The sequence below is a fragment of the Balearica regulorum genome, chromosome 2 (assembly GCF_011004875.1).
Source record: "Balearica regulorum gibbericeps isolate bBalReg1 chromosome 2, bBalReg1.pri, whole genome shotgun sequence".
Classification (NCBI taxonomy): Eukaryota; Metazoa; Chordata; class Aves; order Gruiformes; family Gruidae; genus Balearica; species Balearica regulorum.
The window spans coordinates 22,864,584-22,889,293 of NC_046185.1; the positions used below are offsets into that span (position 1 = coordinate 22,864,584).

The 24,710-nt window shown below is 36.3% G+C and overlaps 1 protein-coding gene across 12 annotated transcripts in view; it reads left to right on the forward strand.

The window, feature by feature from the left end:
• Positions 1 to 24,710, forward strand: part of UBR5 (ubiquitin protein ligase E3 component n-recognin 5) — a 93,339-nt gene that overhangs the window by 64,692 nt on the left and 3,937 nt on the right. For 7 of the 12 annotated variants that reach the window (XM_075743582.1, XM_075743574.1, XM_075743579.1 and 4 more), the window contains 33 exons: positions 354 to 477; positions 806 to 903; positions 1,840 to 1,988; positions 2,425 to 2,516; positions 3,466 to 3,612; positions 3,708 to 3,826; positions 3,908 to 4,034; positions 4,135 to 4,264; positions 4,485 to 4,645; positions 5,197 to 5,436; positions 5,653 to 5,776; positions 6,507 to 6,618; positions 7,731 to 7,862; positions 8,785 to 9,046; positions 9,405 to 9,669; positions 12,255 to 12,466; positions 12,850 to 13,080; positions 14,915 to 14,988; positions 15,620 to 15,792; positions 15,892 to 16,005; positions 16,555 to 16,775; positions 16,994 to 17,114; positions 17,216 to 17,314; positions 17,593 to 17,836; positions 18,420 to 18,531; positions 19,018 to 19,162; positions 19,457 to 19,587; positions 19,824 to 19,884; positions 20,201 to 20,376; positions 20,792 to 20,876; positions 22,239 to 22,394; positions 22,790 to 22,903; positions 24,292 to 24,436. In XM_075743582.1, coding sequence (XP_075599697.1) covers positions 354 to 477; positions 806 to 903; positions 1,840 to 1,988; positions 2,425 to 2,516; positions 3,466 to 3,612; positions 3,708 to 3,826; positions 3,908 to 4,034; positions 4,135 to 4,264; positions 4,485 to 4,645; positions 5,197 to 5,436; positions 5,653 to 5,776; positions 6,507 to 6,618; positions 7,731 to 7,862; positions 8,785 to 9,046; positions 9,405 to 9,669; positions 12,255 to 12,466; positions 12,850 to 13,080; positions 14,915 to 14,988; positions 15,620 to 15,792; positions 15,892 to 16,005; positions 16,555 to 16,775; positions 16,994 to 17,114; positions 17,216 to 17,314; positions 17,593 to 17,836; positions 18,420 to 18,531; positions 19,018 to 19,162; positions 19,457 to 19,587; positions 19,824 to 19,884; positions 20,201 to 20,376; positions 20,792 to 20,876; positions 22,239 to 22,394; positions 22,790 to 22,903; positions 24,292 to 24,436 — 4,896 coding nt within the window. Of the gene's footprint in view, positions 1 to 353; positions 478 to 805; positions 904 to 1,839; positions 1,989 to 2,424; positions 2,517 to 3,465; positions 3,613 to 3,707; positions 3,827 to 3,907; positions 4,035 to 4,134; positions 4,265 to 4,484; positions 4,646 to 5,196; positions 5,437 to 5,652; positions 5,777 to 6,506; positions 6,619 to 7,730; positions 7,863 to 8,784; positions 9,047 to 9,400; positions 9,670 to 12,254; positions 12,467 to 12,849; positions 13,081 to 14,914; positions 14,989 to 15,619; positions 15,793 to 15,891; positions 16,006 to 16,554; positions 16,776 to 16,993; positions 17,115 to 17,215; positions 17,315 to 17,592; positions 17,837 to 18,419; positions 18,532 to 19,017; positions 19,163 to 19,456; positions 19,588 to 19,823; positions 19,885 to 20,200; positions 20,377 to 20,791; positions 20,877 to 22,238; positions 22,395 to 22,789; positions 22,904 to 24,291; positions 24,437 to 24,710 lie in introns of all 12 variants that reach the window. The other 5 variants (XM_075743575.1, XM_075743580.1, XM_075743583.1 and 2 more) reach the window with 3 other exon arrangements.

The window sequence follows — 24,710 nt, forward strand, 5'->3', positions numbered from 1 at the left end:
GCATATGAAAATGCCTCTTAGCAGATGAAGATTGGATTGAAGCAGAATTTCACAAGTGTGCAGAAAGTACTTGAAGCCCCACGCTGTGTTTTATGTAAAAAAATATTTTTACCTGGGGAATGACAAATATATAAAGATATGGTAATCAGTATGAAACTGGGATTACTATCTGTATTTCAAAATATAATTTGGAACTGAAATTTACAGTACTTCAGTGAAATGTTGCTGAAACTGGCAAACCACTGAATAGTCAAGCTACTGATTAATCACCCCATTGAATTACTTGTTTTTAATAGGTAGTCATTTTTTGAGGAAAAACAGTTTCCCTGCAATTTTTTTTTTTCTCATTATAGGTCCTTCTACCGAATCATCTGTAGTGGAATCAAAGGATCGGAAGGCAAATGCTCATTTCATACTGAAATTACTGTGTGATAGTGTTGTTCTACAACCTTATCTTCGAGAATTGCTGTCAGCCAAGTAAGGATTTTCGTGTGAATTCTCACTATCCTTTGTAATGTCGTATCGCCTGAAATTTATTACATAGAAGCCTGTTTTAAACAGGCTATTTAAAGGCTCATTAGTTAAAATGGAGAATCTTAGAATTTGACTGGGTGTGCTTCCTGCCATCCTATAAAATTAGGTCTATTTCACAGAAGTAAAACGAATAAGAGAGTGCTTATTCACTCTGTTTTTTCTGTTTGCACAAGATTAGCAGTGCTAAATTTTCATATATTTGTTTCATGCCTCTCCTGTTGTAACAAAAAAATTCAGTGTGTTCTATCTTATCTGTTGTTTTTTTCCCTAGGGATGCAAGAGGCATGACACCATTTATGTCGGCAGTTAGTGGCCGGGCATATCCTGCTGCAATTACAATTCTAGAAACTGCACAGAAAATTGCTAAAGGTACACCACTTTCAATAATTATTAGGGTATGGTTTCATTCTAAAGTTTGGCCTGCGTGCAGGTTCATTATCAATATTGCGTTTTTGCGTATGAAATGACATCTGCTTGAGCAACTGGTGGTGGTGGCGAACACCTCTTTCCAAAACACCGCGTATTGCAGTGCTAGGTTAACAGTTGGACTTGATGATCTTAAAAGTATTTTCCAACCAAAATGATTCTATGATTCTATGTTTTGGGAATCTTGCTCTTATGGAGTATCTTCTTCTTTGGTAGTATGTATATTATGATAGATTTCTATGAATGTTATTGCTTTTGTGGTTTTTTTGTGAAATGTCTTTTCAGCATTTTATTGCTTTACAAACATCAGTGGATTAAGGTACCATTTTTCAGTAGCACAAAGTTATCACCTGGAACTTCTTTGAACTGGAAAAAAAGCTATACGATAAAGCAGTATGCCAAGCTAGATCCTCTTCCTGAAAAGGCTTCTATACAAACATGTGTTTTGTGACTCTTATTCAATGTTGATATTTAATTGTGTAAGGGAAATATATGAAGTTGAACTCGAAGAAACTTGAAGCAGATTAGAACTGTGGTGTGACAAGGTCTGTAGGACTGTCTGTATTCCTTATAAGAATATATCCCATAAATTATTTTTTTTTAATCCTTCAAAGTGGCGAACCACTGAATTGATTAGATTATCAGTGAATTCAAAACTAGGAAAGAGTTGGTGGTTGTATTTTTCAATTAGGAATTTGCAAGATCTTCTATAAGAAATACCTGTAATGTGTCAAGGAGAAAGCTTTCTCAAAAAACTGTGACAGAGATTTTATTCAACCTTCTAATTCTGTATGGCATTCTGTAATAACAAACATCTGTCAAGTATGTGTTCTGATGGTGGGGTTTGGGTTGTTTTTAACACTGGTTTTGTTCTTTTAGCTGAAGCAACTTCAAGTGAAAAAGAAGACGATGTGTTTATGGGAATGGTTTGTCCTTCTGGTACAAATCCAGATGACTCTCCTTTGTATGTGTTGTGTTGTAATGACACATGCAGTTTTACATGGACTGGTGCAGAACATATTAACCAAGTAAGGCTTTTTTTTTTTTCTTTTTTTAAGTAAATAGAAATATGTTTCAACCATATATTGTGTTAGTCTACTAATCTAACTTTTAAATTATTAAAGTTGCATTGGTTTAATTACTGTAACTTTTAGGTCTGGTATAGTTATTGCCTCCCCTAATTGCTTTGTACTCTCAAAGCTGGATGTGCTGGTCAGAATATGGCTGTTTATGGGTGTGGGTTTTCCCCTCTGGCTAGCTTTGGCAAAAATTTTGATGGAAACAGCTCTTTGGAAACACTGAATATTCTAACTAACAACAAAGTTTCACTTTCTAGAATTGACTGACTTCTAAGTGAAGGCATCAGTTTGAACAAGTACAATTTTATTGTAACCTGAAATGTTGTGAGATTGCAAGCGCTGTAGGGAGAAAAGTATGCCTAATATTTGTGGTAACTTTTTTTAGGATATATTTGAATGCCGAACATGTGGCCTGTTGGAATCTCTTTGTTGTTGCACAGAATGTGCAAGGGTCTGTCACAAAGGACATGACTGCAAGTAAGTATTGTGTTCTGTTTCTTATAAATAAATTAGTATTTTGTGGTTTCATTTGTTTATTGATAGTTAATGGGTTTCTTTTTGTTCTTTTTCTTTGGTTGAAGTGTTCAGATACTACAGAACAGAAGATTACTAAAATATTTAAAATAATCTTTTCCTTCTGCTCTGTAAGATTTATTATATGGATCAGAATTGAAAGAGTAACCTGAAGTCTTGTACTTTTCACTTTGTAGAGTTTAGAGTAAGTGAGGAAGTCTAACAGCCTCAAAGTGCTTCATATTCTAATAATAATATATTTAAACAGTACAGTGTTTTCATTTTGAGTGCCTATAGGAGTTTACTGAAGCCAGTGAATCCTGGTGACAGAGCATTCTTGTAAACCTTCAGAAAGAAGTGTAGCATATTAATTTCTAAGATCAAATGTAGTAAAGGGAAAAGTGAGCAAGCAGTGAAATGAACAGTCAAGATGTCTCTGATCAAAGCTTTGAAGCTCAGATGTTTTGTGCTACTGTTAGGGGCTGTAAATATTACAGCATTAATATCCTACCTATAATAATCTAACATACAATTTTAAAGATATTCTCAGCATTGTAACAATTACTGAGATTTTACTGCGTGTCGTAAGGCTTTACAACTTAACTTTCTTGACCGGAGGCTATTTTGGTAGAATAAATGGTCTTGGGTGAGCTTTACTAAGGCACTATGCAAAGCTCTAGAGTGAAACTGCGCACTTAAAATGAGCGTAGGAAACAAGGATAGCAAATGCCAAGTGTTGTCGCATATAAACTCTGTGTTTCTCTTTTAAGCTAGGTTTTGGCATCTTGCTACTATAATAAACAAAAACCTCTAGCAAGAATCTTAGTGTGTACATTAACACCCTCAGCCTGTGCAGAAAATATTTGGTATATTACTGGGCAGTTGTGCAGCTCACCTTTTCTATTTCTTGTAGGCTCAAACGAACATCTCCAACAGCCTACTGTGATTGCTGGGAAAAGTGCAAGTGCAAAACACTAATTGCTGGACAAAAGTCTGCTCGCCTTGATCTCCTTTACCGCCTGCTTACCACCACAAATCTTGTTACCATGCCAAATAGCAGGCAAGTTCATATTTGCGATGACTAGGGCAGAATAATTTTTATTACTTTTAAATATGTTGTATATCATATCCCAACTAATCAATTTTTCATTACAGAGGAGAACATCTGCTGCTGTTTTTAGTACAGACAGTTGCCAGGCAAACTGTGGAACACTGCCAGTACAGACCACCTAGAATTAGGGAAGATCGTAATCGTAAAACTGCAAATCCTGAAGGTAAGAGCTGTTTTGGTGAAATAAATGGCAAATTCCATATTCCAGTACCTCTTTCTTATATTGCTTTTTTGGTCTTTTTAGATTCTGATATGCCTGATCATGATTTAGAACCTCCTCGATTTGCCCAGCTTGCTTTGGAACGTGTTTTGCAAGACTGGAATGCACTGAAGTCCATGATCATGTTTGGCTCCCAGGAAAATAAAGACCCGTGTGTATTTACAAATAGTTGTCAATGTAAAGTTTGATCTGATATTTGAGACCTGATGACTTACATAAATTTTATTTCCTTTCTTTTTGTTTTTTCCAAGTCTTAGTGCAAGCAGTAGGATAGGTCATCTTCTGCCTGAAGAACAAGTTTACCTTAATCAGCAAAGTGGAACTATTCGCTTGGACTGTTTTACGCACTGCCTTATTGTCAAGTGTACAGCAGACATTTTGGTAAGCCCTCCTAGTCATGTTTTACATAAACTAAAATATTGCATTATTCAGAAAATCTGTCTCAGGTGATACACTTGGAGACTAATTTGACAATAACTTCAAGTTGTGTTTTTGTGAATTTATACTGTTATGACTGTGTCTGCCTTTGAATCTTAATCTGTCTTGTTTCATGCTTCTGAATTACACGCCGTAATTGGGTTGTAATGACCTGTTTCTACAGCTCTTAGATACTTTGCTGGGTACTCTGGTAAAGGAATTACAAAACAAGTATACACCAGGACGCAGAGAAGAAGCTATTGCTGTTACAATGAGATTCCTGCGCTCTGTGGCAAGAGTGTTTGTCATTCTTAGTGTTGAAATGGCTTCCTCCAAAAAGAAAAAGTAAGTGGTGGGGTGTGTGTGGTATTGGTTGTGGTGTTTTGGTTTTTGTTTTTTTATGTAAATATTTATTCTCTTAATAAATAAGTTGATACAAATCAACAGTAGGCAGAAACATCTGAATTAATTTGTTATCTGTAGGCAGCGTTGTGTGGAAAGGTGCAAACCTCATGACTGCACAATAGCTGCTGGTATGTCATGTAGCTTTTTAATACAAAGCTTGTTAAACTTACATGTTCATACTGAAACTTTCTGTTTAAGATGTTAGGATTTTTGGAAGCAGACGTTTTTAACATGTTAATCAAAGTTACAATCTATGATTGTTTGTCAATAATAGATTTAGATATCCAGCCTTAGTGTCAAATTAATGAATGATAAATGTTTAACTGACTTGAATAGCTGTGCATATTGTTACTATATAGACACAAATGTATGTATCTGTTAAAGATATTTTTTTTGTTTTTTCAAAAAGTCAAGACAATTATGTTGCCATTATTATTTATTTTTTTTAAAGACATGTTTGACCTTTATTTTTCTGTATTTTTTTCCCCTAGCAATTTTATTCCACAGCCAATTGGAAAATGTAAACGTGTATTCCAGGCATTATTGCCCTATGCTGTTGAAGAGTTGTGCAATGTAGCAGAATCTCTAATTATTCCAGTCAGGATGGGAATTGCACGTCCTACAGCACCCTTTACTCTTGCTAGCACTAGTATAGATGCTATGCAGGGGAGCGAAGAGCTGTTTTCTGTGGAGCCTCTGCCACCCAGACCATCATCTGACCAGTCTAGCAGGTAAAATTCACTAAAGCTCACTATTTGTTCTTTTCAAAGACTTGTTAAAGGTGGTTTTGGTTTGGGTTTTTGTTAGCTTTTTATTAACAGAAGTATGGTGAGGCTTCTTATTCTGGCCAAGCATTTTGGAATTACTTTCCTACTGACAGATTTCTATGATAATTTAGGTTCATAGTAACATCCAGAGGTCCAGATCCACTTTTTTTTTTTTTTAAGTTCTAGTCAATCTCAATCATCCTACATCATAAGGAATCCTCAGCAAAGACGAATCAGCCAATCACAACCAGTTCGTGGCAGGGATGAAGAACAAGATGATATCGTTTCAGCAGATGTGGAAGAGGTCAGTTTTCTTTTTTGTTGTTGTTGTTGTTTTCTTTTTTTTTTTTTCCTTCTCAGTATGGCGCCTAATGCATTAGCACATACTTTAATGTAAGAACCAGAAATCCAGGTGTCAAGACCTCCGATTTGCAAAAGTCGTGCTGTGCCATGAACATTTTGTTTTAAGAGCTTTGTAATCATTGTTTTGTATTCAGCAATATTTAGTCATTTCAGAGTATACTAAGTGCATTTTACAGCATTACAGTACGATTTAGAATACTAATAAATAAATCTGCAATTTCCTTTATATATAATCTTATGCTATATTGTAATTCCCTGTTAAAACGCTTTTTAAGTCTTTCAGCGCATGGTTGCTATTATGTAGGTTCTATTAGAGAACTAGAGGGTCTTTTACCAGGATGGTAGCTTTTCAATATTCAGAAACTGATTCTAGGTTTTATAGAAAGTTTTACCCTTTTAGCGTTAAAATCCAATGTCCAAGGGTGTGTTTCATTTGTGGGCCTGATTTTTTTTTTTTTTTTTTTTTTGACTATGCAACCATGTGCAACTACTGTGGCTTTAAGTTCATTTTCTATTCATGTCAATTCAGTTGTCAGGACATCTTTCTTAGATGTGGTTTTTTTTTTTGTTTCTGAGTTTTTAAATCAAATTTTGCACTGAGTTTTTGAAAATACGTAGATTATCTCTGATATGGAAGATATTCTAGCATAAAAATACAATGCTCTTTCCAGGTTGAGGTGGTTGAGGGAGTAGCTGGTGAAGAAGACCATCATGATGAACAGGAAGAACATGGTGAAGAAAATGCTGAAGCAGAAGGACAGCATGACGAGCATGATGAAGATGGTATGTGTAATGTACATCATGCACATTACTGCTTGCATGAACAAACTGTGCATCAAAAGCAAAAGGTGTCTTTGGAGTCACCAATGATAATGATTTGGGAGACTTGCATGAGTAGAGAGAATCCAAGGGTTTCATCTTATGAAAGGACATGGGTAAAATTATAGATAACTCGTAGTAGGCAAGTATATGAACGTTTTTCTTTTTCTGCACGAGGAGAAAATATTAAGGTACCAAAGGATATTAAAAAACCCCTCAAATGTTATTATATACTTAGTTAACAATACCTATTTTGCCTTTTGTATTAGCTATTGTAAAATGGTGTTGACATGAACGTATTTGAAGGACTGAAAAAAATAGTCTAGCTCTTTGTATGGCTGATGATGGAATAGTGGTTGTGGTAGATATGTTCTCAAAAGGGATCTGAATCATGGTGAGTCAGTTATCAAACCAATCACAAAATATTAAATTATGGTTCAATATTTTGTAGACAAAATTAATCCATTATGTATGAAAACTCTTGCCATTAACATAACTTGTTTTGTGTTAGTTAGTTTGGGATTAGATGGCCCAAAGCTATGATTAAAAAACAAAAAAACAAATATCATCTTCTCTTTCTGAGTGCGCTTTGTGTAAGTTTTCAGGTATTCCTTAGATATTTGTTTGAAGTAGTATATGGTTAATTGTCCTAATGCATGTGCATGAAGAGCTGTGGAGTCTTTTGGCATGAGTGACTAATTCTGAAGCCTTAAAGTCTTAATTTGCAATGTGTGTGTTGAATGTATATGTGCAGTACAGAGTGAGGGGACCAGGGGTTGCTAATTACTGGAAAATAAGAAAATATGCTCCAAGTATTGCTGCATGTTTGCACTGCTTTTATGACCTCTCCCTGCATATCTGTTAACTTTTTTGAGCAACCTGGTCTAGTGGAGGGTGTCCCTGCCCATGGCAGTGGGGTTGGAGGTCTTTGAGGTCGCTTCCAACCCAAACTATTCTAGGATTCTGCAGTAGTAAGAGGCTCTGGGTTTTGTTTAATGCGTCTTATATGAGTAACTACAGTCATTCTATTTTTTGCTCTTTCTAAACATGACATGTTTTTTATGTTGTTTTTATAGGCAGTGATATGGAATTGGATTTGCTAGCTGCTGCTGAAACAGAAAGTGACAGTGAGAGTAACCACAGTAATCAGGACAATGCTAGTGGGCGCAGAAGTGTTGTCACTGCGGCTACTGCTGGATCAGAAGCAGGTATGCCACATCACCTTGTGTTTAATCTACCTGTTTAAATTTAGATATTAGGATTAAGTTGTACAGGAAAAAGAAACGTGTTAGGATTGAATATGGCTTTAACAATGGCAGAACTGGCTTCACCTGAAAAATGTCATTCTTTGCCTTTGGATCTGGACTGCCTCTCGCACTCCAGAGGTATACTGGAGAAATTACCTCACAACTAGATTGGACAGAGCGAGAATTACCTGGTTATGACATTTTAACAAATACTTTTCCCTTTCACCTTCATGATCTTATTTTCCCTGTATTATTTTTTTTTCCTCTTCACCTAGCTGCTTCTCTCCCACCTCCACCTTCCCCGTGTTTCCTGTTTTTCCTTTGCTTTTCCTTTGCCTGTAATTGTAAGGTACTATGCAGACTTTTTGAACAAGGAAATGCGCTAAGATGTGGCCTATCTTTTTTTGCTCTTATGGAGCTTCTGCATGTGTTAGCCAGAGATTACCTTGCACTCTTGCAAAGTGAAATGAAATGTTTTTGCTCATTTTTAGTGTAGTAGTTAGATACAGTTTAAAACAAAACACAAAACCTGACCAATCATTTTAAGGCTTTCTGAAAGCAACTCCTCTACTGTCCAGTTTGGAAGCATAAATTTTAGAATTTCATTGCCTGGGGGCAGAATCAACGAAGAATTTTAAAATCAAATTATTTCTTAATTTATGTTTTGAAATATAGGTAATCTTACTGCTTTTTCATGAAACCTGTGGAAAATTAGCAGTATGTTATAAAGCTAATTTATTAAAGATTTTCAGTAGTGGTACTTGAACCTTTTTAGTATGTGCAGTTTCTTCTCATGGAAAAAGTTTACAATGCTGATATGAGACACGTATACGTGCACATGTGCAGTTGTCAGAGACTTTTTATTTCTTATTTTCCTCAACAGGAGCGAGCAGCGTTCCAGCATTTTTTTCTGAAGATGACTCTCAATCAAATGATTCCAGTGACTCTGATAGCAGCAGCAGTCAGAGTGATGACATAGAGCAGGAGACCTTCATGCTTGATGAGCCTCTGGAACGAACCACAAATAGCTCGCATGCCAATGGTGCTGCCCAGGCTCCCCGTTCCATGCAATGGGCTGTACGTAATACCCAGAACCAGAGAACTACTAGCACTGCTCCTTCTAGTACATCAGCCCCAGCAGGCAAGTCTGAGTAAAATGCACATGTGAACATCAGTTAACTCTGGCTTTGTTCCTTCCTCTGGTTTTGTTTGCCTTAAGGATGAAATCTTATCTGTTTGTCTTAGAAGGACAGTGCTTGACCTATCCTGACTGTTGCAGTTCTGGTTTTGAATTTAAAAAAAAGGAAGGATGTGTTCTGGTTCTTAAGAAGATATGAGTATGCTTACTGTAGCTAGTAAATTTTTTGCTAGTTACAGTTGCGATGCCAGTAATATTTACAAGTTTATTTCTAGAAATGTTCACGATATCAATCAATATAGAAAATAACGTAGCAAAGGTTAAATAAATTCATTAATGTCATACCTTCTTTTATATTTAGCGAGTTCAGCAGGCTTGATTTACATTGATCCTTCAAACCTACGTCGGAGCGGTACCATCAGTACAAGTGCTGCAGCGGCAGCTGCAGCACTTGAAGCCAGCAATGCAAGCAGCTATTTAACATCTGCAAGCAGTTTAGCAAGAGCGTACAGTATTGTGATACGGCAGATATCTGATCTGATGGGTCTGATTCCCAAGTACAATCATTTAGTATACTCCCAGATCCCAGCTGCAGTGAAGCTGACTTATCAAGATGCAGTTAACTTGCAGGTAAGAACACCCAAATCTCTGTAAAGAAATGTCATTTCAATACAGTTGGGTTTTTAAAGTAAAATTATAGAATTGTTTAAGTTAAATGTGACCTCTGATGATTGTCTAGTCCAGATTCCCTGCAGGGTCAATAGGAGAAGGCTGCTCAGGACTGTGTCTAGTTAGATTTTGCATATCTCCGAGGATGGAGACTCCACAACTGCTCTGGGCAACCTGTTAAGTGTTTGACAACTATTATAGTAAAAAAGTTTTTCTTGAGTTTAAAGGGACTTTCCAGGTATTTCAACTTGCGCCTATTGCCTCTTGTCCATTCATCAGATATCACTGAGAACTTTTTACCTCTCTATAAGGTATTTATACACACTGATAAAGATCTTCCTGAGTTTGTTTCTTGAGTCTAAACTGTCACAGCTCTCTGAGCCTCTCCTCATATGAGAGATAATGTCAGCTGAAGTAGCTGTATTTACAAATTCCATTAAATTGTTCATATTTCTTATACATATATTCTTTCAAAAAAAGAAATTTCAGCTGTGGGGTGTTTTTTTTTTCCTCAACTAAGTCTGACTGGTATCTAATTAATAGTTAGGATTGACTGCTTTGGAGATACTATCAAGTCTTATGAGGAGCAGCTGAGGGAACTGGGGTTGTTTAGCCTGGAGAAAAGGAGGCTGAAGGGAGACCTGATTGCTCTCTACAACTACCTGAAAGGAGGTTGTAGCCAGGTGGGTGTTGGTCTCTTCTCCCAAGTAACAAGCAATAGAACAAGAGGAAATGGTCTCAAGTTGCCCTAAGGGAGGTTTAGATTGGATATTAGGAAAAATGTCTTCACCAAAAGGGTTGTCAAGCACTGGAAGAGGCTGCCCAGGGAAGTGGTTGAGTCACCATTGCTGGAGGTATTTGAAAGACGTGTAGATGTGGTGCTTAAGGACATGGTTTAGTGGTTGGACTTGGCAGTGCTGGGTTAATGGTTGGACTTGATGATCTTAAAGGTTTTTTACAACCAAAATGATTCTATGATTCTACTAGAGATCTTTTGCCCTGTTCTTTTTTATGTGAACTGTTGAGTCTATAAAAGAAGAAAGTTAATAAGGGCCAAATAATTAAATGAGATAAAAGATTTGTACAGGTAAATGTACTGTTCACTGTCCCTTCTTTCAAGGACATGATCATCCTTTCCGTGTTATGTGCGTATTTTTTGGTACTCTTGACTGTCATTTTTTTAAAGTATACGTAAAATGCATCTTTAGAGAAAATACATGAAAGGGAAGGCTGGTATCCGCCATGTATAGGCAGAAGTTTCAGAGACTAACACCACAGGCGGAACTACAGTGTGTTCAGAAAGTTTATATCAACTTGCATGTGGGCATAGTGTATAGTGAAATCATCTGTACTGAATTTAGTACAAAAATCAACTTTCAGAATAATACCACTGGATTGGGGAACCCAAGAAATCAAGTGATGCTGTTTTCTGTTAGTAGTACTGTGTGCTGGGATGTAAAAAACAGATGACAATATATTTACTTGTAATAGAGCCACAAAGTATTTGTATGGCACTGTTTTCACAGTATGATGGAAGAAAAAGGCTTCTGATTTGGGAAAGAAATGTTACAAAGATATTCTGGGATCAAACACTGCGGGAAATATGCAGGGAAAGAAATAAGAGAACATAGCTTTATTCTGGAGGAGGCTAAAATCAGTTTCTGTTCAGGAGATTCTTAGTGGGAAAATATTGTCTCTGCTGAGTAAAGATGTTTTGCAAGAGTTACCTTTTTGCCAGATGAGTGCACAGGAGAGGTGTCCAGCTGAGGTAGCAAGAGACTTGTATTAGCATGTGAAAGCTTGACAGCAGAGGTTTCATTTAGATAAAGAAACGGGGTTGAGACAGCACTTTGTTAGTTTAGTGGATACAAGAACATTTGAATTGTGAGGGATGTTTTTGAAGACTAGAATGTAGAGGAATGAGGAAAGCAGACTGATGTTGGATACAAAAAAAACCACCCCATCTGGTCAATGGAGTTAGCAAATGGCAAGAAAAGCAGGCTCCAGAGCCAGTATTGGGAACAGGTGAGGAAAAGACTGGACGAAGAGGAGAGGTTTGCATGCAGACATAGTTCTCTGTGCAGGTCTTAACTTTGTCGTCTTCACTGAATAAGTTGCAAGGGGTGAAGAATGGTGAAAGATCTGGCTGGTGAATGCCATAGCAGGATGAGGGCTGTTAAAGCTACTAGAAAGTCAGGAATTGCACCAAAATCCCCAAGACATCTCGGGGTACTTGGGAGATGCTGGGTGGTCATAAGGTGAGGAGTAGAAGAGATGCCCAAAAGAGAGAGAGGAAAGGTGAGAATGCTTTACAGACACCAAGGTATTAAGTAATGAGAGCTGCGTACCACTACTAGTAAATCAGTAGTCTCAATAGAGCTTTCGGAAACTGTTCATTGCTCATTCTTGAATGGGATTTTACAGCCGCTTTGTTTGTAGGGAATCAGGTGTTACTGTAGAAGCCATGGTGGAGGCTTATGTTGAGATTGCATTCTCATCATCTAGTTCTATTGTTTGCAAAACTCATTAAATCTCATTTTGTATAGAATTATGTAGAAGAAAAGCTTATTCCTACTTGGAATTGGATGGTTAGTATCATGGACTCTACTGAAGCTCAGCTGCGCTATGGTTCTGCATTGGCATCTGCTGGTGATCCTGGGCATCCAAATCATCCTCTCCACGCTTCTCAGAACTCAGCCAGAAGGGAAAGGATGACAGCCCGTGAGGAAGCCAGCTTAAGAACACTTGAGGGAAGAAGGTATGAAAATAGTTTGATTACTGCATGTGATATGAATTATCAATTTTACAGTCAAATCTTGTTCACTGACATTTTAGGAATCTAATTTTGTAATGCAGCAGTGTAGTTACTCTTCTGATTAAATTTGGCTTCCTGTGTTGTTGCTACTATTTGGTTTATTCTGACGTACTAGATTCATTTTGAGTATTAACTGTTTATAATATACTGCACCTGAGCTGCTTATAGTAAAGCATAAAACTACTATTGTTGCTCTTATTATCACACTGGTTTTGTGGGTTTTTTTAATTGATTTTTACATATTTCAAATATAGAGACTAATATGCAAAAGATGCATTCTACTGTGATGCCTAATCTTTCTGTATTTGATCCTTTTCTTTCACTAGACGTGCTACTTTACTCAGTGCCCGTCAGGGAATGATGTCAGCACGTGGTGATTTTCTCAACTACGCACTGTCTTTGATGCGTTCTCACAATGATGAGCACTCAGATGTTCTTCCTGTTTTAGATGTCTGTTCGCTAAAGCACGTAGCATACGTTTTTCAAGCCCTTATTTATTGGATTAAAGCAATGAATCAACAGACAACATTGGATACTCCTCAGCTGGAACGGAAAAGGTATCAAGGCTGACTCGTAGAAACAAAAACTTTTGCAAAAGTGGCATGTGCCCCTTTTGTTTCAGTCATCGGCATTGCTACTCAGCAACTCATATAAATATATACATATATCTATATATCTATGTGTGTAGTAACATGCATATTATAAAAAGAATATATATAATGGTATATGATGTATGTATGTTTGATTGATAAGCCTATTGCAATATACTGTTCAAATCTGTTTATGCTGATTGCTGTAAAAGGTTTTCTTACCACTGAAGCTTTGATTTTTAACTCCATGGCAGTGCCTCTAAAAGATGTACTTAGGACAATTTCTTGAAAAACGCAATCTGCTCCTCACATTTAACACGACAACAACTTATTTAGAATTTTATCAAAGTCTGGTATGATGGGCTCAGTAGTTCTATTTTCCATTTGGTTCTGAATATTTGAGACTTACCTGATGATTTAAAAAACAGTATGGAAATCAATAGCTGAAAATGTCCTTAAGTTGAAAACCTCTGCTACCTCAACTAGAGCATTTTACGAGTTGCATTTATTACTTATTTTTAAATGTCATAAGATTATTTTTTAAAAAATAATGTTCTTTGATTTGAAATGGCAATTAATGATCATAGAAATGTCCATATGTTGGTAGTCTATACCATCTGTAGCCATTTCTTACTAAGTTTTGAGGTAATGTACCTAAACAGTCCTAGTCAACAGTTAAATAAATGCAAGTCTTTGCCCCTTCCTGCCCCTAATTTTCAGTATTGCAGGTCAAACTTAACTTTTCCTTTTCTCTACAAATTTAGTAACTGTAAAATATGAGGTATCGATATTTTAGATATATGTTAGACTGCTACTTTAGTTCTGATTTTATGTTCACTATATATTGGTAAGGTAAGGCTTGTTATGACTTCAAAATATATACCAGAGGATGTTGTTGTCAACAGTAGTTTCCTCATAAGTAGGGATGACTTAATACACTAACTGATCAAGTTTTTGTGCTGGCTGACTTGAGTAGTTGGAGCTGTGGCTCTAAGCCTTTTCCAGGCAATAACATACTTCTACTATCTGCTCTGTCCCCAAAAAGTCACATGTAGAAGTCAAATAACTGTTCATCAAAGAATTGCAACATTCCCATGAAATGCTTATAAAAGCATTTATGAAGGCCTTGACCTTTTAAATTAAAGGCGAGTCATTCAAATTCAGTCAGTTGCTTCTGTTAGATGACATTTTAGTAGCCTGTATGAGACAAAATTTTATCAGTCTTCATCTAGTTTCAGAACGTATTTCATAATGCACAAACTGCCAGAAATTAATTCTAATCAAAGTGCTTGATCCTTTCTATAATACAGCGAAATCCATTTCTTTAATGTGCAGCTTTTGCAGAGTTACCTTTTGAAATGTGACCAATGACATTATTTTTATAGGAGTAAGTCTATTCTACACCAGTAAATTTTAGAGTGCTATTCACTTACATGTTTCTTCCACTAATGCCAGGTTCCTAGGTTGTTTATATTGACATAGGCTTTAAAAACAAGCATACCTGCCACTGTCTGAAGCTGTAACTTTTTAGATCAAACTTGGTAGGTGGTCAAACGGCTCTAAGGGTAACTGTGCAAGTAATGTAGTGAGTGAGTATGCAGTGAGAAGTACTCTGCAGTACTTCGATTTTAGAGTGACTTCATTCTTGTTATGTATGTATAGCTCTCAAGTACCCTTACTGATTATACTCTTGCTTTTATTGATTGGTACAGATGTAAATGTTTTGCCTAATGTTTTCTTCAAGAAGATTGACTCTTCTTTTTCTTTTTTTCCCTTTTTTTTTTTTTTTTTAAATAAAAAGAACTCGGGAACTTTTGGAACTGGGTCTTGACAATGAAGATTCAGAACATGAAAATGATGATGACACCAATCAAAGTTAGTATACAGAAACACTTCTATAGTATGCCAAAATGCGATGCTTTTTTAGTGGGTTTTTTTCCCCTTTAGCTAGCTGAGACTTTGAATAAATTTTGCTACTTGCATATATTACATTAAAGCAATGAAAAAATGTCATTTTAAAGTTGGGGTTTAGTAAGATTTTCTTACTATTGTTACTTTACCAAATTTCTTATGCCATTGCCTGCTCTCATTTTGGGGCCTTCTTTTTATCTCCTTTCTCTCTAAACTGCAGAATTTGTTCCCTTACTTATCATTCTACACCATGGCAGAATTTAAAACTTGATTCAGAGTTAAACTGATTTCTTTGATCTGGTGAAACTGCTGCTGAAAACGGTAGAATGTATACTCTATAACAAGTACATACAGTGTAGGAGTGCATGTTCAGTACAGTTAGTTACAGTAAAAAAGAAGAAAAGTGATGACTAAGCAACTTGAAAATATGGGATTTGTGGAAGCATCCTGAGGAAGTGTTAAATTTGCAGAGATGGATTTGCATCCCTGCCTCTCCAGTCAGTTAGCTAAGAGAGAAGCATATTAATTTTTGGTATTTTAAATCCTTTGCTTTGATAACTGTGAAAACTGAATTGAAACCTTCTCTGATATTTAGGTGCTACGCTCAACGACAAAGATGATGACTCCCTCCCAGCAGAGACTGGCCAAAACCATCCATTTTTCAGACGATCAGACTCTATGACATTCCTGGGCTGCATTCCACCCAATCCTTTTGAGGTTCCTCTGGCAGAGGCCATCCCCCTGGCAGATCAACCCCATCTATTACAGGTGACATCAGAGATGGTGTTCTGGAAGCAAACTGCAGTTTGTTTTTTCATTTCTAACTGAAGTATATTATTTACCCAGAATGCTTTTGTTCGTTTTCAGCCAAATGCTCGCAAAGAGGATCTGTTTGGCCGACCAAGTCAGGGGCTGTATTCGTCTTCTGCCAACAGCGGGAAATGCTTAATGGAAGTTACAGTGGATAGAAACTGCCTTGAGGTAGATTTAAAGGTTTTATTATTTTAAATAATAGGGTAATTTAAGCTAGTACCTTCATTCCTTAAAAAGAGACTTCAGTGTTTTCAGAGAGATTTTTAAGTAGCTTTCAGAATGATAATTTAAAAGCCTGTAAGTGTGAAAACTCATACTTTTTATGAAAAGTAGGCTTAAATTTTTTTAAATGTAGGAACTTTGATGATTGCTGATTTATAGCAGATTTCAGGCAGTATTTTTAAAGGCTGCAGTATGATCTTGAGTTAATTTTGAAACAATTATGTAATTATTTGTGATAAAAAGAATTAAATCTCCCTATAGCCCAGTAGAATTGGCTTGCGTACAGACTGAGCATTAAATGGCAAGCATATGAAATACAAATGTAAAGTGGGAAAATAGTTTTTCATATTCGTTGAAATGATTGAGGTTATTGTGTTTTAACAAGTCAATTACAGCGCTCACTTTTGTGTGGTTTAAAAATTACATATGTATGCCCTGAAAAAGTCTTCCAGACTGCTTTGAAAGTGCAGTTAAATTTTACTTCTGCTTCTTTAGGTTCTTCCAACTAAAATGTCTTATGCAGCCAACTTAAAAAATGTTATGAGCATGCAGAATCGGCAAAAGAAGGAAGCGGAGGAACAAAACGTGCCTACAGAAGAATCTGAGAGTTCAAAGCCAGGGCCTTCAGCTCATGATCTTGCAGCACAACTGAAAAGCAGCTTGTTGGCAGAGATAGGATTGACAGAAAGTGAAGGGCCACCTCTCACGTCTTTCAGGTAGTTTGAGTTAAAAATTACTGAATGAAATATAACTGAACTGATAAAAGGATATATAAACTGATGGGACTCTGAAAAGTCTTTTTAAATTAAAATGGGTAGCTTACTTTAAAGAACTTATTTGAAGGCAGAGGCAAAGAAAAAGCAGCAGTGCACAAAATGTGTCTGAAATTTAACTTGGTTTTGCTTGTCTGTCACTTTTCCCCTCCTTCTGTCAGGCCACAGTGTAGCTTCATGGGCATGGTTATATCTCATGACATGTTGCTGGGACGCTGGCGCCTTTCTTTAGAGTTGTTTGGTAGAGTATTCATGGAAGATGTTGGAGCAGAGCCTGGATCGGTATGTATTTCCCAGTGTAAGGACAATTCCTCTTACAACTAAATTGTGAATGTCCCTCATTCTGATTTTTGGGATTTGTTTTTTTCTTTTTTTATTTTAAGATCTTGACTGAATTAGGTGGCTTTGAAGTAAAGGAATCAAAATTCCGCAGGGAGATGGAAAAACTTAGAAACCAGCAATCCAGGGACTTAACGTTGGAGGTAAAAAATGTTAGTTTATCTTCTGAATTTGTTTTTGTTAAAAGTTCAATTATCGCACATTGCAGTAACTTGATAGGGGAAGCTGTATTTCAGTGTCTGTAAGCAGGTGTCTTAAACCTCACTGTGTGAGCTGTGTTGCAATTACTCCCTAGTTTTTTCACAGTCTACTTGGTATTTTCTGAGTCTATGCAGAAGTGTCCAGAAACTTTTTGTGAAGCTGAAATTCTCTCAGTATGATGATTGGGAAAGGAAAGAAAACTTGTTTGTGTTTTTACTAGGTTGATCGAGACAGAGATCTTCTAATTCAGCAGACCATGAGGCAGCTCAACAATCATTTTGGTCGCAGATGTGCTACCACTCCAATGGCTGTACACAGAGTAAAAGTTACTTTTAAGGATGAGCCAGGAGAAGGCAGCGGTGTAGCACGAAGCTTTTATACTGCCATTGCACAGGCTTTTCTGTCAAACGAGAAACTGCCAAATCTAGATTGTATTCAGAATGCCAACAAGGGTACCCATACAAGTAAGTGATACACAGCAGTTAATCTACAGATAATGTTCATAAAAACCCTGGATGCTTTTTTACATTGAAATACTTGGCATTATCTCAGAGATTTCTCTCATTAGCTTAACACGGGAACTATGAAAATTGTGCATGTTACTTCTCTGAGGCAAGGAAATGCCTTTTTTTCTGCTTTCAGAAACAGGAAGCTCTTATTTTTCTTGAAACAAGAGTGCGCGTTAGATGTTCTCAGCTTTTTTGAGCATCTTTCTGTCCAGTAGGTAATAATTGTCAAGATTCTAGCTAGTAAGAGCGCATACATTTTAATATGACCATTCCATCCGGCTTGTCACAAATACATTTTAATGTTTTTGGAAGTACATATAAACTCTTGAAATATTTTGGCATTTCTAAGTTGGTACAAACGCTTGAGGTTCCTTTCGTAAGTTTGGCTGACCCCATATCACTATTTTAAATGAAGTGGTTCTGTCTCATTGATGTCTTTCAAGCTATCTTCCAAAACTCTGTCTTCCTTACACTAAAACTTAGGTAGGAGAGAGAAATATAAAGATGTTTAAGTTTATGAGGTTTTTTTCCTCTTCAGGTCTGATGCAGAGGTTGCGAAATAGGGGGGAGAGAGATCGGGAAAGGGAGCGAGAGAGAGAAATGCGGAGAAGTAGTGGCTTACGAGCTGGTTCTCGGAGAGACAGGGATAGGTAAGTGATATATTTTTAATTTGTTGGAGATACTTTGTCAAATAGAATAATTGCCTTGGTTATCTTCAAGAGAGATACTTTTACTTCCTCAAAGGTGTCTGTCTTTTCAGGAGCAATTTACAGGTTAATTTCTTGAAATTATGCTTACTTTAGCACTGATAAATTATGTCTCAACCATATGCCGTAAATCTCTCCTGCTAAAACAATAATAAAAACTTGTGTAGTAGGATAAAATTGTGAGGTGGTTTAGAAACAACACTGCTGTTGGTGGTGTGTCTGCTGTATCCAAAATACTAGCAGTATTAAAATCTCTGCTTCATTTCGATTCTCTGTTTCTGAATTGTTCTCTCCAAGCAGCTATGAGCAACACTACTATTCCAGCATAAAAGCTAATGCTATTTTGAGTCTGTGTGCAGATGATATGCAATAATCCTCTGGAACTATATTTCCTCTGAAATGAGTACAAACTGCTCTAATTTTCTTAAGGGACTTTAGAAGACAACTTTCCATTGACACACGGCCTTTTAGACCAGCATCGGAAGGAAATCCTAGCGATGACCCTGACCCTCTTCCAGCACACAGACAAGCCCTTGGAGAAAGGCTCTACCCTCGAGTGCAAGCAATGCAACCAGTAAGACTTACCTATCTAACCCACTTAATGATACATTGTTCTTGTCATCTTTAAATTTAAACAATAATTTCCCTGTCCATTATTGTTTAACATAACTGAAAATATTTGAACATGTAAGGCTGTTCTTATATTCTTTGGCATTTTCTTAAGATTTTGTTGCTGTAATTTGTCATTTAGTTTAGGAGGTATCTTGAGATGCATTCTATGTTTAAAATACTAAAATTTTCATAAAACCATATTTGAAAATGAGAGAATTGGAGGAGGAGAGTAAGATATGTCATTCCTTATCCCCAGGCGTTTGCAAGTAAAATCACGGGAATGTTGTTGGAATTGTCCCCTGCTCAGCTGCTTCTGTTACTAGCTAGTGAAGATTCCCTTAGAGCAAGAGTTGACGAAGCGATGGAACTCATTATTGCACATGGCAGGTAAAGTATCAAGGATTTAGATAAGAAATGAAAACTGATTTTGTGGCCAAAGCACTTGTACTGTGCTACATCTAACTCTGATACATGCAACTTATTCCTTGTTTTGTTCTACATATTTTTCTTTCGACGAGTGACTTGACTTTGGTTTAATCTAATCTATTTGGTTTCAGAATATGACAAGTCTTGTGAAGTTAAATCTGAAATTAATTTTTTTTTCTTTTTTTTTACCTGTCAAGGGAGAATGGCGCTGATAGTATATTGGATCTTGGATTGCTAGACTCATCAGATAAAGTGCAGGTAATGAACTGTTGCACAAATTAAATTTACTTAAGATCTAGTTGTATCAGTTAATTTTAAAAACTTAAGCAACTCAAGCCTTCCTTTATCATGCAAGACAAAGTCTGTTTAATTATCTTGTGGAGTTAGCTTTTTTCTTCTTTTGAAAAAATTAAGCAATAATTACTCAAAAGTATGAAGTGTTACCATTAGGAAGTTCATGGAACAACTTAACCAATGGAACTTAAATCTTTTGGGTCTAGTAGCAAAGAGTTTGTTGATGTGTGTCAATAACTAGAAGTAAGTTTGTTAATTGCTATTCTGACTTTCAAAACAGGAAAATAGAAAGCGACATGGTTCCAGCCGCAGTGTAGTAGATATGGAATTAGATGATACAGATGATGGGGATGATAATGCACCACTTTTCTACCAACCTGGAAAACGAGGTTTTTATACACCAAGACCTGGTAAAAACACAGAAGCAAGGCTGAACTGTTTCAGGAACATTGGCAGGTACGCTACTATTAACTTTCTAGTCTGAAAAAATGTAGAAGACAAATATACAAAATACCGGGGAGGGTACCAATGATCCAAGCTGCAAAAACTTTATTACTTTTATGCTCTGTATTTCTCACCTGGAGCTAAATAGTGGGGAATTTGCACACATCAACTCGAGGTTTCTTTTCCTGTTAAATTTTTGGTTTTATCTTTTTTTTTTTTTTTTTTTACAATCTGGAAGTTTTATACTGCAGGAAATATTTTTTTGAAATTATATGTATCCATGATTTTCTTTCGGGGATTAATAGGGCTGGAAAGCTAGCTGCAGCTTGATTCTTAGAATATTTTGACTTTTTTAATGTGTGTTTCCTGAAAGATCTCCAATGTAATTTCTGTCGTACCAAAACAAACCCCAAACATTTATTTGCAGAATCCTAGGATTGTGCTTGTTGCAGAATGAACTATGTCCCATCACATTAAATAGACACGTAATCAAAGTTCTTCTTGGAAGAAAGGTAAGTTGAACATAGAAATTTGAATTTCCTTTAATTATATAAAATCTCATCTTTAAAAACTGGGGGTTTTTTTCTCCTAATGTGAATGTATTGACTAGCAGAGTTGATGTTAGAACTGTAAGAATGCCTTTAAATTTAATTTGAGAAGCATTAATTTTTTCATTTCCTAGATTTTGAACTGAGTAGATGTACTAGAAGTCAGGTATTTGACGAAGATGGAATGATTTGTTATAGATTAGCTTTTGATTCTCTTCAGAAACAGCTTACTGTTTCCCCTTTTTCTCTTCCTGAGACTGAAGGCTCGAAGAGATAGTGTTGGACAGTACTAAGTAATACCATCTCAGCTTTATGATATTTGAGAGAATTCATGGAATTGAATTGTACTTAAAATTTTGTCTTGGGTGTAGGTATGATTTAATTACCTAAACTTTTGGCAAATACGCTTCCCTACCCCTATAAACACTAGTTACGTACTGCACATTTCATGCATTAGTCAATAGCACTGTAAGTTTTGTCTGATGCAACAGAACTCAAACCAGGGTTTGTTACTGCTGATCTTTCCTTGAAAACAATGTTGATCATATAATCAGTTCTCCCACATACATATGATCTTTAATGAAAAAGGGTTAATGGCAGAAACAGATGCCTCCATATATCCCCTGATATCTTCCAAGAGATATTTCCTTCTAATTCTTTTCTTCAGGTTTTTCTTCTTGAGTATGTATTCCTTCCAGTTAAATGTTGGATACATCAAAGAATATTTTAGTTAGGTTTAGTTTAGTTACTAGATGACTTTTTCTCTCCAGGCTGATAAAGAACAAAGAAGGAAGGAGCTATAGAAAACACCAAGAAGTAGACATTCATGTTTGTTTTGAATTGTTGGAAACTGGTACACAGCTAGTGGGCCATCAGTCATTTAAATGTGTGTATATAGCAGCAGTATGTGTGTGTTTAAGCAGAGGGGAACTTTTGGCACTTTGGAGCACTGATGCAAATTGTTTCCAACTTCAATCAACCTACATCAAATCTCTATTGATCTGGGTGATGGGTAGAAGAATTTGTTTAAAAAAAAAAAAAAAAAACACTATAGACTTTCTTCAAAACCTCTATGCCCTCATAGCAGGAAAGACTTTACAGGTCTATCTTTATGTTCTGCTAATGCACTTCAGTTGAGTATTCTAATGTACCTTCAAAAGCAGGCTGAAAATAGGAGTTTGACTGCCAGTATTTCCAAGTGTTTCTATGCTTTGTTATATGGGTTACGCACCGCTGTATGCTAGCGCATAGATTAGCCACAGATCACATAATTTTGAATAGATTCTTAAACAATGGGTATGTTTCAAACATTATCTTTTTTTATAGGTGAACTGGCACGACTTTGCTTTTTTTGATCCGGTTATGTATGAAAGCCTTCGGCAACTTATCCTCGCTTCCCAGAGTACAGACGCTGACGCAGTGTTTGCAGCGATGGACTTGGCCTTTGCAATAGACCTGTGTAAGGAGGAGGGTGGTGGGCAGGTAAGCACAGCTAAACCTCTGTCTCTCTAGGTTCAGAATTTGATAGCTTATGCATGTTGTAGCGTACACATAATCCATGCTCTTCTCTGGTGGCAGAGATAATGTTTTACCCTTCCTAGATTAAAATACAGAGTTTTCTGTCCTTAGACATTGAAGCGTGGGGTTTTTTTCCTTGAAGGTGATGTAGAGCCTACCGTAAAGCCTGGATAGCATAGTCAATCCTAGGGAATCTCTAAAGCTAACCTGTAGTAGTAAATTTTGCTTGTTTTTAGAGGCATATTAAGCCATAAATCACTGTTCAGCATGCTGTGGCTGTTGCAATAATCTCATTGCCTTTTTCTTTTTTTTTTTTTGTTTGTTTTGTTTTTTAAATGGTCCTTGTTACTTTGCCATAGGTTGAACTTATTTCCAATGGTGTAAATATACCAGTCACTCCTCAGAATGTATATGAGTATGTTCGGAAATACGCAGAACACCGAATGTTGGTAGTAGCAGAACAGCCTCTACATGTAAGTCTTTGGTGGAGTGTTTTGTTTTGTTTTGTTTTTTAAAATAAAAATCTGCAAGATTTCAGTCAGTTAATTCTTTTCCTCATTATGGTATTGCTAATCAGGTTTCTTCTGAAGTCTTGACAGCTTGATTAAAAATATTTATTCTACTAACTTTTTTGTAATTGTACAGCTGTTTATGCAGTACTGTGAAGAGTACTTTGAGCAATTTCTCTTTTTTTAAAGAATGAAAGATAAATTCTTTTTTAAACTTAATCTCATTGGTTAAGCATATATGTTTGCTTCTTGAGCTCAAATGGCATGTATCCTCTTGGAATTTTTGCTTTGTATTTAGCAGCTACTTTGTACTAAGAATCTGTCACCTTTGATTTGTTTAGCCTTACTAACAAAGATTAAAAAGAAATTTCAAAATATTTACATAAGTCACCTTGAACTTCTGACTTGATTGTGTCCTTGTTTCAAAAAGGAAAAATCCGTTAAGAAACATAAAACTTTGTTCTTATTTTACTCGCCTTGCAAGAAACCTAACAATTGACTGTAAAACGATATTAAAAATAATTTATTTTTTGAAGCCCTTCTTAAATAAAAGTTGTGGAGTAAAATATTTTTGTAAAAAGTCAATGAAGGTTCTGTACTCAGAACCACTTACTCTCTGTCATGTGATACTATGTCTAAACTTGGTCACTTTTGCTGACTGTGGTTTCCTGCTGCACTTCTGAGATAGCTAGCAGGCTGCTAGACTGCCTCGCTGCAGTTTAGGTCCAAAATTCTCACAGAAAGAGCATGTTCCCAGAATTTAAGTTACTTGGTCTCCATGTCTGTGTATATTAATAGTTTGACTCTTGTTTATTGTAAGAGTTGAAAGCCGTAACATTTGTATTCATTTTGGAATTTACTAAAACAAGTGTATTCATATTCTTCCATTTTCAAAATGGAATTTCCAGTCTTTTCATGATATTACTTATTTATATAAAATATGTGTGTGTGTGTGTGTATAAGGTTTTTAAAGCAGGGTTGGCATGTGACTCTCTGAGGAAGCAAAGTAAAAGTAACATGCAAGATGCATTTTTTGTAATTCTCATCAGATTCAGTGTAGCTTAGCAAAATACCTGAACTTTTTAGCGTTAGTGCATTTGCTTCTGGTGAAATACTAGTTCAAAACATTACCGCTTTCTTTTGCAATAGCGGGTAGGGTTTAACAGATTGGTGCAGTTCTTTGTTGCAGAAAATTTACATCTCAGATGGCAGAGTTTTGAAAGAAAAGAACAACTAGGAGAATAATACATTTTGAGTGAACTGGGGTTTCACATGGAACTTTTCAGTAATGTATTTGAAGTCAGTCTGACAGTGATCTGGCTATAATGTGAATCTTGTGGCTTTTACTTAAGGCAATGAGGAAGGGTCTCCTGGATGTACTTCCAAAGAATTCATTAGAAGATTTGACAGCAGAAGATTTTAGACTTTTGGTAAATGGCTGTGGTGAAGTAAATGTGCAGATGCTAATCAGCTTTACCTCTTTCAACGATGAGTCAGGTATGAAATATCTTATTCAGAAACAGAGTTGCAGGGATAACTTAACACTGTTCTGTGTGGAGTAGAGTTACCAGCATTAAGCTTAAACTACCTCTTCAAATATGACATCAGTTCATAAGTCGCTTAAAAGTCCGACTAAAATTACTGCTGTGTTTTTTACATACCTTTGAAAATATTTACCTTCATCTGGGGTGGGCGAAAGCACATTTTCTGACTTTGTTGTCACTTGACGTTAAATTCAAGCATTGTAGTATTGGTAATATATCTTTCCTTC